This window comes from Geotrypetes seraphini, chromosome 2, assembly GCF_902459505.1.
Source record: "Geotrypetes seraphini chromosome 2, aGeoSer1.1, whole genome shotgun sequence".
NCBI classification, from domain to species: Eukaryota; Metazoa; Chordata; class Amphibia; order Gymnophiona; family Dermophiidae; genus Geotrypetes; species Geotrypetes seraphini.
The window spans coordinates 304,316,752-304,332,716 of record NC_047085.1 but is presented as its reverse complement, the minus strand read 5'-3'; the positions used below and the strand labels follow the sequence as shown (position 1 = coordinate 304,332,716).

General features: G+C 44.6%; 1 protein-coding gene across 1 annotated transcript in view; it reads right to left on the bottom strand.

Moving 5' to 3' along the window:
- The window catches only part of TRIOBP (TRIO and F-actin binding protein), a 287,725-nt gene that overhangs the window by 221,219 nt on the left and 50,541 nt on the right, over positions 1-15,965 (bottom strand). The window contains exons 4-6 of the mRNA XM_033929925.1: positions 15,635-15,719; positions 7,065-7,164; positions 1,238-1,661 (exon numbers count right to left, since the gene is read on the bottom strand). Of these exons, the coding sequence (XP_033785816.1) occupies positions 1,238-1,661; positions 7,065-7,164; positions 15,635-15,719 (609 nt within the window). The remainder of the gene's footprint in view (positions 1-1,237; positions 1,662-7,064; positions 7,165-15,634; positions 15,720-15,965) is intronic.

Here is a 15,965-nt window from a genome sequence, read left to right as displayed (position 1 = left end):
AGGATGTCAAAGCCTCATCAGCCAAAGAATTCACTGCCGAGCCAATCTCCTCCTCCTGGCCCTGCTGAAGTAACCCAGAAGTCAGTGGGTGCCTGCTGTCACTGACGCAAGAACTGAACATGCTCATGGCAGCCAGAGTTGGTAGCTGGAGGTGCTCTGCCAATTTCCAAGTTACTACAACAGCACCAGGAGGAGGGGTGTGGCTCAGCAGGGAATCTCTTTGGCTGGTGACAAAGGTACTAATTGTAATGCATGAGGGGGTAGGAAGGGAATATGTTACTCTCCCCTCATTCCACTTCTCCTCCCAAATGCTAGCTGGCTACACCTTTAGTGGGGAACCCATAGGTTAAGTCTCCCCGGCCCGAACCGCAAACTTCTCGGCCTTCAGAACTGGTGATGGTGAATGGTGCGCAAGTGTAGAGGAAGGAAGAGAGAGAGACAGAGTAATGCTTCATACCAGGGGCAAAGAAAGGGCTCCCAGTTAAAAAAATTAAATGGCCAGACAGCAAAGGTAAACTTTTTTTTAATTATTTTTGAGGAAGAAGAAATATGGCAGCATTATTAATGCACTTTAAAAGTTTTTAAAGAAAGGAAAAAGTGGAAAATAAGGTAATAACTTTTTATAGGACTAAGTGCTCCTTTTACAAAGCGGTGAATGTGTGCGCTGAATGTGAAGAAATTCATGGAAATTGAATTGGCTTCTTTGCATTCACTGCATTACTAATTGGTAATGCTGCTTTGTAAAAGGAGCCGTAAATAAAAATTTTTGACTAGTTTTCAGAGGCTAAAGCCTCCTCTTTTAAGTCTGGACAGTATAGTGTTGTTTTACTAATGCCTGGCCTGACTTAAGGAAGACAGCTTTGGCCTCTGAAAACTAGTTAAAAATGTAATAAGTTAGTCCAGTTTAAAGGTAACACCTTATTCTTCAGAGAGCATGAGTTTATGTACACACGTGTGTTTTGGCCCTCCAAAGTTACAAAATATAAAATGTGGCCCCCATAGAAAAAGGTTGGTCGAGCCTGGACTAACCCCACACTACCATCTGTGCAAATTCTGCATCAGCCCCTCACACAGGAAGTTTACGACAGCACTGTGGGATCTGGCAGGAACTCTTATGCCACTGCAAAACAGATGGACCCCCTCCCCATCTCCTTTGACCAATGAGCAAGCATTCTCCACCTCTCTTGAGATCTGTCCCTATGTCGTGTGCATTGCATCACCGAGCAATACTACTTACTTGCGCTCCTGCCCAAACATGCGCTCCACCTCAGCCCTCCCTGGACTCTGAGTTCGCAGTCCAAGCCCAACTTGTTTTCGGTCCCGATCAAAGGCCTGGCTACTGATGTGCTTGAGTTTGGGGATATCAGCCAGTGCTGTGTAGTCCTGCCTCACCAGACCATGCCCACCACTGCTTGTCATGGTGCCCCAATTCAATTCCATGTCCAGAGAGCTTGCAGAAGGTGTGAGCCGCCTACCAGTGCTGATGCTGCTGGCAACAGGGTCTTGGCGAGAAGGAGAGCGGCTGCGGCTCCCACTTGCTGGATGCACAGGGGAAGAAATCTGTTTGGACTCAGACTTTCGTCGCTCCAGGGAGAAGTAACTGCTCTCCATGCGGCCCCTCTTCCATTCTTCATTCTGGCTACTGTTGTTCATGCTGAAGTCTGAAGGGCGAGGAAGAACCAAATTATCAACACACCTAGTGCTATAATTTCTTTATACCACCGTTCCTCCCATAATCCTGGAATCATCTAATAGTGTAAATAATCAGTTAGCTGAGCAGGGTTTTAAAAAAAGGTTTAGATAATTTCCTAAAAGAGAAGTCCATAGTAGAGAATGACACGAGGACAAATTTTTCCCCGACCCCACAGAAACTCAATTTCCTCGTCCCATCCCAAGTTTTGTTGCTGTCCTTGTCTCTGCCCCATTCCTTTAAGCTCTGCCTTAACCACACAAGCCTTGAACACTTATGATTTTAAAGTGACTGAGGCTTGTGCAGATGAGGACAAAGCCTGCAGGAATGGGGCAGAGACAGAAAAAGAAATTGCCGGGATGGGAAAATGAGTTCTTGTGGGGACAGGGAAAAATTTGTCCCCGTGTCATTCTCTAGTCCATAGGACATTATTGCGATGACTTGAGGACATCCTAGGATGAGCAGCATAGAATCTGTTTTGCTACTTGGGATCTAGCTAGGTACTTGGGACCTTGATTGGCCACTGTTGGAACCAGGATACTGGGCTTGATGGACTTTTGGTCTGTCCCAGTGTGGCAATTCTTATATTCTTATGTTCATCTTCACTGGATTAAGGACTTCACTATAGTTATCTCTATTAAGGATATCTTAACCCAAAGGCCCCCCAGTGTCCAGTCCATACATTTGTATACCACTAAAAGTAGCTTTATATTAAAGGCTAAAACATCAGAATTTCTTGTAGGCCACAAAGAATAACCCCCCTCTTTTACAAAGATACAGTAGCAGCTGACTTGCAACAAACGCTCCAACACCCATTAAATCCCTATGGATGCTGGAGGGCCACTGCGGCTTTGTAAAAGGAGCCCTAAGTTATTTCCCTCTATATTAAAAATATTTTTTTTTTCTTACTGACATTAGTGCAGAAGTTAGAGCTACAGCCTCAGCACCCTGAGGTTGTGGGTTTGAATCCAGCACTGCTCCTTGTGACCCTAAGCAAGTCACTTAATCCTCATTGCCCCAGGAACATTAGATAGAGTGGGAGCCCACCGGGTCAGTTAGGGAAAAATGCTTGAGGACCTGAATAATCTGTAATCCGTGTAGAATTGTAGGATATGTGGAATATAAAAAAAAAACAACACCCCAAAACCAAAAACTTAATATTACAGAGGAAATAAGTGAGTTCATTTATTAAGCACAATACATAAATTACACTGTGTAGTTTTATATTAAGAATATGACATTATGATAGGGGTTGCCATACAACAGATTACGAATAATTGGAAAAATTGGGATAGGCTGAATTATAGCTTTTGGTGGAATTCTTTGTGTCACATATTCAAAATGGAAAGGATAATTGCCGTGCAGCAGGTTATTTGGGAGTCATTAACAAGATACTGTAAAGATTGAAATTAATGCATAGAATAAATATTAATTTTTTCCCTTTTGTTCATACACATCCAGGGTGGGATGGGGGAGTGGGAATATTTTATGATTTCTTTTGCTTATGATTAATTGTTGGGTATAAGGGAGGGGGGGATATTTGATGAGAGCTATAATTTGATGATATATTAAGGGCTCCTTTTACGAAGGCGCGTTAGCAGTTTAACGCGTGTAATAGCGCATGTTAAACTGCCGGCCACGCTAGCCGCTACCGCTTCCTCTTGAGCAGGCAGTAGTTTTCCGCCTAGCGTGAGGATTAGCGCATAATTAAAAGTCGCGCGCAATAAAGCCGCTAACGCGGCTTCGTTAAAGGAGGCCTAAGTGATGTTAAAGTATAAAATGATTGTATTATTGTGAGTTTTAAAAATGAATAAAGATTTAAAAAAAAAAAAAAAAAAAAAGATTAAAACTTTGGGTCCCGAGCTAGAGAAAGACACGGGGACAAATTTTTCCCTGTCCCCACGGGAACTCATTGTCCCATCCCCACATGTTCTTTTCCTGTCCCTGCCCCATTCCTGAAAGCTCTGTCCTCATCTGCATAAGCCTCAAACACTTTAAAATCATAAGTGTTCGATGCCTGTGCAGTTAAGACAGAGCTTACAGGAATGGGACAAGGTCAGGGACAGAGACAAAACTCACAGGGACGGAATGAGGAAATTGAGTTCCTGCAGGAACGGGGAAAAATGGGTCCCCATGTCATTCGCTATCCACAGCCCAGCACATAGCACAAAATTTACTACAGATTGGCATGAATTTGTTATGTATGTTTTTATATTTGTTCTTGTTCTTTGGACCACAAATCTGATTCCATCCAACCCCACCATTACCACCACCTCCGGTAGAAGGAAGTCTCAGTCAGCAACACCTAATGGCCAGGCTCAGAGTACATGCTGATCTGGATCCTGAGGAAGCCATGGTCTGCAACCCCTGGTCTAATTACCAGTACTGCAATGATTGGGCTACAGAAGGGAGAAATGGGATAGAAAAATGAAGAAAAAAAGCTGGGGCAAGGGAGTAATGTTCAACATAGTAAAATGACAGCAGATACATTTATTTAAATTTCTATACTGTTCTCCCAAGGGAGCTCAAAATGGTTTACATTAATTTATTCAGGTACTCAAGCATTTTTCCCTATCTGTCCTGGTGAGCTCACAATCTGTCTAGTGTACCTGGGGCAATGGGGAGATTGGGTAACATGCTCAAGGTCATAAAGAGCAGTGTGGGTTTGAACTTTGAACCCACAAACTTAGGGTGCTGAGGCTGCAGCTTTAACCACTGCACTACACTCCCCTCCTGCATGGGACGTCCAGGTTGCCTAGTACTCATAGTCATTATCAAATCATTGAGCCAACACCCAATACTATTACATTTTACCAACTAAGTTCCACTTTACAATGTCTTCCCCTCCCTCACTGAGATAGAAAGCACTCATAGAATGCAATATGAATGTGGTATACAATACATATTGTACTTGATCCTGATTCATCCTTGCCATTTTCAGGGCTCAAACTATTAAAAAAAGTCTACGCTGCAGTGGCCCTACTTTTCAACTACTGGAGTTGCCATTGAAACCCACTTCAGCCCATCCTGACCTTTCTTGCCATATACAGAACACAGACCATAGAAGTCCATACAACATTGGCCTCACTTCCCCACTGCTGGAGCTCCCATCAAAGCACCACTCTAGCCCATCCTGATCTGTCTTGCCATCTATGGGACATAGACCATAGAAATCTATCTGGCATTGGTTTCACTTCCCCATTGCTGAAGCTTCCATCTAAGCACCATTCCTGCCAATCATAAATCAACTTATAGCTGCTGAAACCTGGAATAATGTTATACCGGTCTATAATCTGTTCAGACTTTAAAAAAACCCAAAAACCTAACTTTGATCAGATAGGGGATTACATCAAGGAATAGTCTGGATGGGAACATCTGGAAGAAGTAGGAAAGCAGTGGGCAAAACTGAAAGGAGCTGTTTGGCTTTCACTCTCCCTATTTGGGGTGTCCTTGGCATCTCTGGCAATGCAGGGAAGGCCCACAATTTAGGATAATGATTGACCTACTGTATATCCATCTTGTGAACTGTTTAGTGGCAGGTGGCCTCAGCCTGCCCAGTTCTAAAGGCCACTAGTACTTCTCCCACTGCCTTCCCTTATATCTCTTCTCCATGCTGTGGCAGTTGGATCACCCATCAAAAGATATGTATATACCCTCCCTGCAGCCACGTTTTTCCTTGGCACATTCTTATCCTACCATAATAAGAAGTATGTGCTACAGGGATAAAAATGAAAAGGCAGCCACAGAATCACTAAATGTGTTCTCACTTCATACCCTGCTTTTAACCTACCACTTCTCTGAACCACTTTTCCTACCCCTACAGTTGCCGCTGTGGACAGGAGGTGGGCCAGTACCTCCGATAACATTTAGGGAGCAATAAAGTTTCAAGGGTCACAAAACGTTTTGGTGGATCTAAACCACTCCATTAAACTACTCAATTACATATACCTAAGGCAGGATTATTCTTTTGGTAGGCCCTAGGCAAAACAAACATAATGTGTCATCGTTCTCATCTCTCCCCAACAAACACTTAATAATATTAATACATTTTAATATTTCCACAAATATGATTTCATATGGTTCTGACTGCAGAGGAAAACCAACAGAGGAGGAAGAAGCACTGCTTACCAACTTATCCTACTGACTTGAGAACAATGCACAAGGGATGAGGAGAATAGACAGACCTCTTTGGATGCTGGTGATTCTAACCTCCCCCTTCCATTTCACACACTCTCACTCTTCTTTCTGTAGGCAGCTAATTTACCAGAACAAAGTGTACTTTGGGGATCACTGAATTAGCAAATATGAGAGGGCCCTTATTATATATTTGGGCCCTAAGCATGTGCTTAGTTTGTCTATGCTTTAATCATGTCTTGCATGTGCCACTAATGGAAGAAGATTTTGGTAACTTACGCAGTTTACATGGGATCAAGGAGGTTATTTGCAGTATTAGGTCACCTGCTTTTTATGTTGTTTTATCAATGCATGGCGGATACTTTGAGATAAGGACTTGGGTACTGAATTATTAGCACAGGCTCTCACCACGGGCCATGTTCATATGAGCCACCTCTGCGGATACTGTGGGTACTTGAGCATTCCCAATATTGAGAAAGACACTTTGATTGTATCTAGGGATCGCACCCCCAGTCATTTTGAAAAAATTAGATCCTATGGCCATGTCCCTTGATTCTTCCTTAAGTTTATTAGGATTTTATATACCGCCTATCAAGGTTATCTAAGCGGTTTTTACAATCAGGTACTCAAGCATTTTCCCTCTCTAGCCCGGTGGGCTCACAATCTATCTAACGTACCTGGGGCTATGGAGGATTAAGTGACTTACCCAGGGTCACAAGGAGCAGCACGGGGTTTGAACCCACAACCCCAGGGAGGTGGCAGCATAGGCAGTACCTATGGGGTATGGAAAAACACTAAATCTCACAAATAAGGGATTGCTCTAGTTCATTCTAATGGGCAGCACCTGTGAGCGCTTGAAGTCTTTTTCCCCACCCATAAAAAAAATTTTGTTGGGATTCTGCAACGTGTGTTAATTATTTTGTAAGAGGATAGTCTTTAAAAACCTAAATCTGCCATAGGCGGCAGGGCCAAATAAATGAACAAGAAGGGTTTGAGGCCAGAAACAAAGAGGGATGTGGAAGGGTGGAAGTTGGCAGCATGAACAATGGTAGAAGTGTGAAAACAGTTAAAGGGTGAATTTTTCCTGAACTTGAGAGAGGATTGTTATACTCTACACAAGGCTCAATAAGAGAAGCATACCTTCAGCTAAGAGGTTCCTTGGATAAGTTTGGGACCTCTGTTCTCCCCTAGTATGCTGCACTTATGGTCTGAGCTATTCTGGGCCTATTTAGTGACTGACCTCTCAGCCGCAGGCTCTCCTGTCGTCCCACCGGTAACATCCTGTCTTGCTTTTCATATGTGGATACAGTAGGTAACAACAGTCTGGTCATTTCCCAAGACTGCAACAAGGAACAAAAGGGCCTTCATTCAGCACGTACATATGAAACAGAATGAGAAAAATGCACATCAGCCTTCTTAGCAGGATTCCCTGAAAGGACTTGTGTGAAAGACCTCCTGGGCCCTCCTGTCCCAACCTTGTTCTTTCGAGAATTGTCCTAGAAGTGCTGGATGTAGGGATGCTCAAGAGAAAGTGCAATAACATTGAAGGTACTACAATGTAAAAAAATGGATAGAGGTCTCAGAGGAAGAGGATATAAAAGCACTCTATGGAAAATGTTGCTTATCCAGTAAAAATATAAGACATACTAAGCTGGGTCACATGACATTCCATCAATTGTATCTTCTCTCTGTCAATGGCCAATCAGAGTTACTGGGATGTACCCAGCAAATCCCAAAGATTAGATCCATTCCTTGTTGCTCACTCCCAGGGTTCAGCTGTAGCTTCAGCAAGCCTCTAATAAAGGTTTGTTAAACCCCAACAGCAACTCACTGCACAGTTTGATTGTGCCCTGTAAAGGTTCCTTCTCTAATTTGTTTTAAATCTGCTACCTGTTAATTTTATGAAGTGTTTCCCAGGTATGTAGCCAGACCTAATATTTTTTTGAAGGGGGGTCTTGAGCCCAAGGTGAAGAGGAGCAAAGTTTTGCCACAGCCACAGCCACATATCTTAGCTAGACCTTTACGGCAGCCATATGCAACTACAACGCTCCAGCTGCTGAAGAAGCGCCAGACACAGGGAAGGGAGGTTTGTTGGACCGGGCCTGTTGGGGGGGGGGGGGTTGAAAGTGCCACAAAGGTAAGGGGGGGTGAAAGCACCACGAAGGTAAGGGGCAGGGAGGGAGAAAGGGAGCCGATTCAACTCGGCGGCGACAGTGAGGAAGGCGGCAGTAAGGAGGGAGGGAACGCAATAGGGACTGGGCCGGCTGTGTACCCCTCCTAAGGCTGCACCCAGGGCCGACCGCCCCCCCCCTTGGTACGCCACTGCTTAGGAATACTCCTTGAAGGCAACCTATCGCTTTCCAATCATCTCTCAAATGGTACCCTCATCTTTCTACTACCTGAAACAACTCCAAAAAATAATGATCTATTTCTCAGAATCTGATTTCACCCAACTACTCTGTGCCTTAGTACTCTCCTGCATGGATTACTGCAATGTGCTATTCAACGGTTTAATGGCAAAGAACGTACATTGTCTCCAGCAATCAAACTTCTAAAAAACTTCTGTGCCCGTGACTGACTCCAAGGCTCTAACGTTGGCTCACTGGCTACCCATGGCCAAACGCTGTGTTTTCAAGGGCCTGATGCTCATTCAGATCCTTGCACAACATGGCGCCGGGCTATGTGATGGCCAAACTTCCTCTATACATGCTGAACAGGTCCCTCCGCTCACAGGATGAAATTTGCCTCGAAATGCCCCCTGGCCATGTCCTATAACTGGAAACTGCCCAACGACATGCCTACTCCCACTTCATATCGAGCCACTGGAATCAAAAGCCCCCGCAGATCAGATCCCTTGAAGGTCTTCTCAACTTTAGGAAAGCAATTAAAACATACCTCTTCACCTAACTCCACTGACCATGACCGATAGACTACAAAGAAATGTATATGGGTACTAGATCCCAAGTATGTGTCACATTAGGATAAAAACTTGAATTGAAATTCTTTCATGGTAACTATGGAAATTTAACCTGTAAACTATATATTATGTATATTAGTATTATATTCCTAGTGTGTGTCAAGCTAGAATAATGACTTGTATTGAAAAACTTGCACTGTATGGATGATTGTGACAAACTGTAACCTATAAACCATAGGCATCGGCACTGCCCCAGTCCCCTTCCCTCCCTCCTGCCCGCAGCTGAGCTTCACGGACTGTGGACCAGGATTGAGGCTGTCTTCCTCGGCTTCCCCCTCAGCGTCCTCCAGATTCCCCCTAGTCTCACTTTTAAAACTAATTACGGCAGCCTGCAAAGCAAACCTAGCAGGCTGCCGTCAGTCTCCGCAGTCTCTGATATCAGAGGGAATGTGCTGCGGAGACTGACGGCAGCCCGCTAGGTTCGCTCTGCAGGCTACCGTAATTAGTTTTAAACGGTCCTCGATAAGTGGTGGTTGTAGTCGCAGCGCAGAAGACGACCTCTCTTGCTGGGTGCAGGAAGAAGCGGAGGTAAGGCTCCACCCATCGTGAGGGTCCCGATGGGATGGGGATTGCCAGAGACACTGGATCTGGACACTGGGAGCAGGGAACAGAAAAGGACCTTGAGGAGGGGCAGGAAAGCAGACTTGAACGGAAGACAGGGCAGATGCTGGACTAGAGAGGGGAAATACCCTAAACCAAGGAGAGAGAGATGCCAGACCCTGGGAAGGGGAAGGCAAAGAGAGTGAGAGAGACAGAAAGACCTGGATCAAAGGTGGGAGGACTCAAAATGTTAGCAGAAGGAAAATAGAGAGAAACCTGAAACAAAGGGGAGGCAGAAGAGATGGGGGCAGATGTTGGACTTGGAGTATATAGAGGGAAGAGAGAGAAAGAGACTGCAGAAAGGTGGAAAGATTCTGGACCAGGGAGGGAAGAAGGAAGGAAGGAAAGAGAGAGAGAGAGAGAGAGAAGCAGAGAAAGACCTGGAAGAAAGGAGAACAAATGCTGGGGATGGATGGGGGAGGGGAGTTGTAAGCAGAAGAAAGAAAGAAAGACAGACACAGAGAGAGAGAGGCCTGGACCAAAAGGGAAAGACAGGAGGCAGATGCTGGACTATGGGAGGTGCAGACAGAAGGGGAGAGACCCTGAGGAAGAACAGCGAGATGCAAGATCATAACAAAGGAGGAAGAGAGAGGAAACATGTTGCCTATAGGGATGGAGAAGAGAGGAAGAAAAGTTGGACTCATGGAGGGACAGAGAAAGATGTTGGTTGGGGAAGGGAATGAGGTCCAGAGGAGAGGAAGCATGCAGGAGGCAGAAAGAAAAAAAAATGTTGGATGCACAGTCAGAAGAAAGTTCAACCAGAGACTAATTAAATCACCAGACAACAAAGGTAGGGGAAATGATTTTATTTTCAATTTAGTGATTGAATTGTGCCAATTTTGGGAATTTACATCTGCTGTCTATATTTTGTACTGTTAAGGAAAAGAACAGCAAAAAGAGGCACTGGAGATGTCGCAACCAACAAATGGATACAAATCTTTTATTGGAATTAAGCACTGAAATATGTAAAAACAAACAAAATCCTAACTAGGACCCAGTTTCGACGACTGTGTCGCCTTCCTCAGGGGACAATATCAATCGTGTCGGTGCCTCATTCATGAAGCAGAGACGCCGACACAATTGATATTGTCCCCTGAGGAACCCCCACACAATCGATCGTGCTCTTCACCAGCAGGAGGGATGCCCAATTCCTCATGCCAGACAACTCCTGCCCCCGAACACTCTCATGATCGATCGCGCTCTTCACCGGCAGGAGGGATGCCCAGGCCGTTCTTCCAGACAACCCACCCCCATCCCCACCAGGACCCTGGCTGTACAGAGGCTATGGAAAGGCCTAAGCTGGTTTTAGATACATCTAAAGTTAGATACATCCAAGTTTTGATTGGTACTTGGACGACCTGTCTTTTTGATCATCCAAGTACTGACTTAGGCTGGTTTTTGGACTTTTAAAAATTATTATTATTATGAGCCCTCTAGTATATAACAAGTTAGAGGGAGATGGAGATGGAAAAGGAACTTTAACTTATGGTCAACCGCTAGTTCCAAAGTTGATTCGGGGCATGAGGCTCCTAGGAGCTTAGGGGCCTGTGCAGCTCCCCCTTTTGCTTTTGCTAGGGCTGGCCTTGAATGATCTACAAGAACAATTGCAGAACTAAAAGATCAACACCTCACCCTTACCTGAATCCAGGTTAAGAAAAATGTCATTGACCAAGAGCATGACGGCAGATTCTGTGCTGTGATCAGCAAAGAAACCAAGCTGCCTTGAATGTATTACATTATTTTGCTTTGAAAAATTTGAAATTGGCCCCAGAAACCACCTCTTTTTGAACTTTTGATAAGAACAGTAACTTGGAGACTGGCTGACAGTGAACTGGGACACCAAGATCTAAATTAGAGGCCGAACGAAACTGCATTTTCTAGTTTTGGACAAAACTGCTATTGAAACTGCAGCTGAAAAACTTTATCACCTGGTATCAGCCAAAACCGAAAGTGAAAACTAATATTTTAACTGTGTGAATGTGAATCAATGGGGCCCACTGGGAATAGTCAGATCTTGTTGTCAACAGCCCTCTACTAAACACCTTAGGAGTTTATTACCCTCCAGTCACAGGAACTGCAAGCAGAGGCTGACAACTGCGAGAGCCATTTTAACAAGACCTTCCCAAGAAGTCTGGCATGTTTAGGTTCTGAAGTCAAAGCAGATGTAGTTAAATATCTTTAGAGACAGGGACTTTGTGAGGATGTAAATAAAATCATGATTTGTTTAGCCAAACTCTGCACAAGTAAAAAAAGAAAGTAGCATTGAGACGTTTCCCATTTTGTATTTAGTTATTAAACTGATGTGGACAAGCATGATATAGCTTCTTACTAAAATAGGGTATAGGAGTCCGGACACTGATATACACTGACAACATTATACCGTACCAGACTGACGCACAGTCCAGAATAAGAAAAGGACACTGATGTCACAGAATGTGAAGACTGTATGCTCTGAAAAATTACAAACCAACAGCAATACATTTCTCAAAATATTTTCTATCTTATTAATGATATTCTGTCACCGAGAAGGATTGCTTAGCAATTAAATGGGCTATCGAGTCTCTCTAGTATTACCTCTTGGGCAGACACTTCATGCTAATGACTGACCACGCTCCCCTGAAATAGCTGGGTCAGATGAAGAACAATTTGCAATGAATGCATAGATAGCGAGGACATCAGAGTCCAGTCCTCCTGGGGGGGTTCCTCTCTTGTAACTTTCAATTTATTGTCTGCCAATTTGCCTTTGTTGATATGTGGTTCTTTTTGTTAATAAAAACAGATTTAAACATAATGCATTGGTAGCTGACCTACAGGCTTATGATTTCAGTGTGGTGCATAGGTCTGGTAAGTCCCACATGAACACAAACTTCCTGTCTAGTGAGGGCTGGCAATATTAGTCAAATGGAACCAACGATCCTAAAATAACAGGAGAAGATACAGTGCAGGGTTTATGTCCCATCTTGGGGAGAAGAAACCCTCAAAATAGATCCACTAGAAACAGACAATAGAGACTGACAACTTGGGTCTGAGGGTAGCTTCACCCCTCGTATAGTTAGGGCAAGTAATGGGACTCTGCCATGAGAGTCAGTAGCTGATCAGGGAAGACTACATGCAAGCTGGCAGAAGCAGGCTAATCTTCAGGTGTCTTTCTTAGAGAATTCCCTGAGTTTTGGGAGCGAGAAATTGATATCTAACGATGAACTGAAGACATTTGCATAAACCAGAGAACGATGGATAGGACTTGAAAATAAGATTCCAGAAGGGAGAAAAGTCTCCTTCTAGGATGAAAGGGGACAGGAGGAAGGGATTCTGGTTGACCAGAGAACTTTTGGTGGACACAGATGACCGCAGATAAAATGACAAAGGACTCACACAGACTGTACAGAGGGACCCAAGTTGGCACTCTACAGCTGGTAAGCCTTAGGATTTTGGAGATCAATCTCTTTCCAGTTGAAGGAGAGATAGCCTTGATGGACTTTGGTTTGGAGCAGCAGAAGTGGATTATGAATGGACATCTGGTTAGTGTTTCAGAAGCTGAATTAAGGAAGCTGTGGACTGACTTCTAGTCAGAGGACCAACCGTCAACAGAATGTTATATGCATGTCGCAAACCTCTCAGAATTTAAGAAAGACTGTGGCAAAAGAAGATTCTTAGATGTGAGTATATGAGTGTAGAAGGTGAGATTGTGTACGCTGAGCTATAATTACATCAGGAATTTATTCCTTTGTTCTATAACTTGGTGTCTACTGTTAGGCGCAAAGTGTGTGCACAGAATACAGACTGCTAGCCCTTATGCGAGTCAGGCATGAATAACTGTACACCAAAAGTCCTGTTGTCAATCAGAATCCCTTCCCCCTGTCCCATTTCAATTCTCTAACACAGTGTGTTGCAAACTTTTTAAACTGCAGCACAATAATCTCAGGGCAGCAGCTAGAAGGCACCTGGAAATGCGCGGACATTGATGTGATGATGTCACATGCATGCATGATGTTATCATGTCAATGTCTGCACATGCGCGGATGTCCTCCAGCCATGAACCTGAGCCTCCTATTACCGCCGGTGGGGGGGGGGGGGTGCTGAAGGAGAGGTGAGGAGAAGGAGCAGAGGTGCTGGCAAGGAGGAAAGGTACAGGCTGACTGACTACAGGACATGCCTCTCGCCACGTCCTGTAAGTAGTCAGCCAGTGCCTCTCCTCCTCGCCAGCATCTTGCAGCACGCCTGGAATGTGCCCGCAGCACACAGTTTGCGATACACTGCTCTAGCATAACCTTCTCAGCCAATCTCTCCTTCACACTCTTTCAACCAGATTTTACCCCAAAATCCACTTTCTCAATTCCCAGCCCCTCTGTCACACCCTCCTCATGCCAATCCCCACTCTATTCTTCTCCCACCAGAGCCTCAACCAAGACCTGTTTCTCCCCTCCTCTTAGCAAAAACACAATATTTTATTTATATAGCAAAATATACCCCCAAAATATTTCTGATGAGGTTAATAAGTCCAAAAATAAAACTGAACATAATCAGGGAAATACATTAAAAATACAAGATTCAAAATTCATTCACAAATGTACTACACATGGGGAGGAGCAGCCCTCAGGCCACATCCTTCTCTTCTGTCACTGGAAGGAGGGTCACCATTGGAATAATATGGAGAGAACAGTAGTGTCCTATGCAATTCAAAGCAAGAGTTTGGCTTCTGGAAGCAGACAAAAGGATGCACCAGTATTGCTCCCTTCCTGCTACTGTAAGCTGAATCAGCAGTAGCAGCTGTAAAAAAAAGAGAAGAGTATTGGCAGGGAAGGAAGGAGAGAATAGGGTGAGAGTGAGACAGAGAGAGAGAACTGTAACTGTACACAGTCTTCCTCTATGTTATTCTATCTCCTTGTCCTGCATTCTCTGGACAGCATCTTGCACAATGTTGCCTTCCTCCAAAATGTAATGTAACTTTCTCCATGTCCCTGCTTGGACCTCTTATCGTATAAATCACCTTGAGCCTGAACTGGATAAGTGCGATTCAGAAATTCTAAAATAAATAGACTCAAACAGAACAGAAAGGGAATAAGTTAGGGGAGGAAAATCAGGCGGGATACATATATGGCTCCAGAAAAAGGAAGATGGATTGAGACATCCAGGTTTTGCTTCCATTGCTTTCAATTTCTCAATCCGCCCTCCTTTTTCTGGAGCCAAATGTATGCACATGTTCACCAGGGCAGCTACCTACTTCCCCTGATCCAGATCCTGGTTTTCCACAATTCTGCAGAGACCAAGCAATTCTGTGGCAAGGGCCTGACTATAACATATGGTATTGTATTACTAAAATGGAACAGTGCAGGAGCAATGAGTACAAAGTTGATACAAGGAGCGAGAGCTGAAAGAAAGTACTCTAGGGACTGACAATATAAGTTTAGAGCACACAAAAATTAATACTCTTTGTAATGCTAAATATCTCATAAAACAGCTATTCTACCCAGTGGCATAGTAAGGGGGGGCGGTCTGCCCCAGGCACTGTCTTGGTAAGGGTACAGGCACCCATTCTCCTCCCCGCCCCGTCCCCTACTGCCGCACGTGTGCACCACTTCCCTTCCCCCGTACCTCTGTAACATTCTTGGCGTGAGCATCAACCCCCCAACCTGCTGTCACACCAGCGTCGGCTCTTCCTCTGATGTCTCTTCCTGGACCCACACCTAGGAAGTGACATCAGAGGAAGAGTTGACACTGCTGCGCCAGCAGCTTGAGGGTTTCTGCTCACGCCAGGAATGTTACAGAGGTACAGGGGAAGGGAAGAGGCATGCGCACAGCAGGAGGGGGCGAGGAAGGAGCGTGTGGAGGTGGAAGTGAAGAAGAGGGAGGGGGAGGGGTGCCACCACCCCGGGTGCCTCTTACCCTCACTACGCCACTGATTCTACCAAATGACAAACTAACCCCCTCTTTCACTAAGGTGCGCTATGCTTTTTAGCGCGCGCTATACACGAGCTAAACGCTAACGTGTGCATGTCGTCCTACGGATGCGTTAGCAGTTAGCGTATACGTTGATTTAGCGCGCACTAAACACGCGCTAAAATGCTTAGCGCACCTTAGCAAAAGAGGGCCTAAGTTCATGCAGTGTTACTAAAATGGCCGTTATGGAAAAAAACCCTTCATTTGCCAGGTTCCTAAGCTCCTGAGAACAGACTTTGAAAGAGGCTATGTTATGTCTTGCTTACAAGACAACCCCCCCTTCCCCTTTCTCTTACCAAGGAAAGAACATCAGCATTAGGGCTTGCCTGTAGACTCTCTGCTTTGCTTCTCAAAGGGGTGCACGTCAAGGTTTCCTGGCAGCTGCGAAGAGATAGAAGAGACTCAAGACAACCGCAGAGTTCGACCAAATTCCTGCTAACACCCTTCTCCCTTCCCCATTCTCACACTGCATTCCCTCCCCTTTCTATGCCACAACTAATTTCACCTGGTTTTCCCGTAGCCTTACCCATCTCATTCTTTCCGACTTTTCGACTGCATCTTTCATCTTTTTTTTTTACTTCCTCGTTCTATTTTTTCCCTCTTCTTGAAGGGTAAAACTGCTATATT